Source organism: Cucurbita moschata, unplaced genomic scaffold (genome assembly GCF_002738365.1).
Source record: "Cucurbita moschata cultivar Rifu unplaced genomic scaffold, Cmos_1.0 Cmo_Scf00021, whole genome shotgun sequence".
NCBI lineage: Eukaryota > Viridiplantae > Streptophyta > Magnoliopsida > Cucurbitales > Cucurbitaceae > Cucurbita > Cucurbita moschata.
This window is the reverse complement of record NW_019268537.1, coordinates 781400-784184: the sequence shown is the minus strand read 5'-3', so window position 1 is coordinate 784184 and position 2785 is coordinate 781400. Positions and strand designations below refer to the sequence as shown.

The 2785-nt window shown below is 27.1% G+C and overlaps 1 protein-coding gene across 1 annotated transcript in view; it reads right to left on the bottom strand.

The window, feature by feature from the left end:
• The window catches only part of LOC111458905 (probable serine/threonine-protein kinase PBL7), a 5035-nt gene extending 4622 nt beyond the window's left edge, over positions 1-413 (bottom strand). The window contains exon 1 of the mRNA XM_023101763.1: positions 232-413. Coding sequence (XP_022957531.1) covers positions 232-334 — 103 coding nt within the window. The 5' untranslated portion in view covers positions 335-413. The remainder of the gene's footprint in view (positions 1-231) is intronic.
• Between the last annotated feature and the right edge of the window lie 2372 nt (positions 414-2785).

Below are 2785 nucleotides of genomic sequence, written 5' to 3'. Positions count from 1 at the left end.
AAAAAAAAAAAAAAAAAAAAAAAAACTCAAAAAGGGAAAATTAAAACACCTCCCATTCAAATCCTTGCAAATCCCCAGACATGGCAAGACCATTGCCATTACCGATGGATTTCCTATCCAAAGTTGAGTAAACTAAACTCCGCAGTGCACATTTGCATAAAAACTCGAGTAGAATCTCCAATTGAACGCAAATGAGAGCGATAAATTGTTGAACATTGTTCATAAATTTACCTGAAGCCGATGGGATCGGATCATCGTCCTTCTTCTGAACCTGCTGCTGCTGCTGCTGTTTTCCCCTCTTATTTGAACCTCCAGTACAGAGAAACCATCCCATGGCGTACTCTCTCTCTCTCCCGTACCTCACAGAGTATCACCGAAGTCCACAGAGAGAACTGAGAGAGGGAAGGTTAAAATTGACGCCCAAACACGCTTATATCTTTTCTTACCAGGCCCATTTTTGCAGATACATCCTTTTATTTTACTAAATTTCTGAAACATCCCCCGATTTTTGTTCTGTTTTCCATTCAGTGCACAAAAAGTGGGTGCTAGCCGCAAATAAACGAACCTTGAGGATGAGTTGGAAAATTTTAAAATTTCTAACAAGTTTCCAAAATTTTATTTTCTAGGTCGGATACATTTTTCAAATTTTCAAATTTTTAATTTTTAAAATTTTTCGAATTTATTAAAAGGTAAATTTGATATTTTATATATCATGTTTTAAAATAATTTTTAGACATAAAAAATACATAATTTAATGGTTTCAAATTTTTTTTCCTCTAAAAAAACAAAATAATTTTTAATTTAAAAGGCTCTTTTTAAAATATAAGGACTAGAATGATAATTTAACAAATTTATGGATCTATGAGTAAATAAATGGAAATACAAAATAATTTTAAAATGATAATAATACGTCAGTTTTTTTTTTTCAATTTAATGATTTTTGTTGTTTCTCAATAAATGTAAAGAAAAATTAAAACAAAATATTAAACCAAAAAGTTCTGAAATGGGAAATTTTTAACAAAGGAATGTCAAAACAAAGTTTTTAAATATTTTACCTTTTAAATTGAAATAGCTTACCAAAATATGGTAAATAAATTTAAAATAATATTCTTAATTAATTATAAATTGAACCTTTTCATGTGTGTATTTGATTTTTTTTTTTTAATTTGAAAAAAAAAAATTATATCTAATGGTCCCTTTTAATATATTTTTAAATTTCTAATTTTTCCCCTAATAAATTTTAATTTTTTAGAATTTTGTATATAATAAATCATTCACATATTTTATTTATTTTTTATTTTTTTAATAAATTTTAGAGTAACTATGAATATTTTAATAAGAATGACTTATAATATACTATTTTTATTCTCACATATACATTTTTTAATTCAATTTTCATACGTAATTATGAATATTAAAAAAAGAGTCGATCAGGCATAATTTTAGTTTTTTTTTTAAATAAATAAAAAAGATTAAGAACTATATTTTTGCAAATATTTTTGAATCTCAATAAAGGCTAACTTTATCTTTTTGCTAACCACTAATTATTCCTTGATTCACATAACTTCATAATTAACCTACCAACCCATCGCAATTATTGGTGAAATTACAATATTAACTTCTATTATATCAAAATTGTTAGATGTCTATACAATATTTTATTTTTAAGAAATATCCTAATGTTTTTAGTTGTATTATTAAGTTTTTAATAATTTCCTTATCCATATAGACGGATAAAATTGATTTGGATAAGATTAAGTCAAGTAATAAAAATAAACTTTTAATTTTAATGAGATTTATTGCTGCCGTGACTAAATTGTTGCAAGTTTAATACATTGAGGAGGGAATTACTTGTACAATTATTCTCAATTTCATGTGATTGCTCTCAAATTTATTAAATATTTAATTATAAGTTGAGCTTATAAACATAGAAGCTTACGAAAATTTGAAAAATGACTTCAATACATGTCTTTGAAAAGAAATATATTAAAAAAGAAAAAGAACATAATTTCATAATTTCATAATTTTAGAAGACATTATTTAAATCGAATTAAAACCCCCCAAAACAAATTCACAACCACAAAATTTTAATGACCATTTTTAAAAGTACATAGATCAAAATAATCATTTTGAAAATATAAAGACCACAACAAACTAAACCAAAGTTAAAGAATATACATTTAATAGAGCGATTAATCTTTTTTACATTTTGAATGCATATCTTAAAACGGATTAAATACATTTTAAGTACATTTCCAAGCCATTTACTGTTCTACTAAAAAATGGCCTTACTCAAGGTCGGATCTTAGTACAGGCTATTATATTTATTGCCCAGAAGCTGCAAATGGCAACAAACAGTGTCCTTTTAACATGTTCTTGGTCACCAACCAATTACAGTAAGCTGACACGTGGCAGCCGATTGGGACTCCACCTAATTTCATGGTCAGCCTCTGGCCTTTGAATTATGAGAGGGAGAATTAAATATGTAAAGTCAAAAAGTACATGAACAACAGAGCAAGCATTTATGGAAAGTTGAATAACAACAGCATTATAAAGACTCAGAAACAGGGCTAAGAGCCTACCGGTTTTGTGGACAATCTATGTTCCCAACTTCTCTGACCTGTTATTTTGAAATGCAATCTGTGAGAATTAGGAAGTTTTTTCAAGTCTTTATGAGGGCCTAATGGGAACCGTACTTAGAAAGGACGATGGCATGACAAGATTTTTTTTTAAATACAAAGATTTTACAATTATTATCCTGTAATTTAACCAAACAAACAAAGAA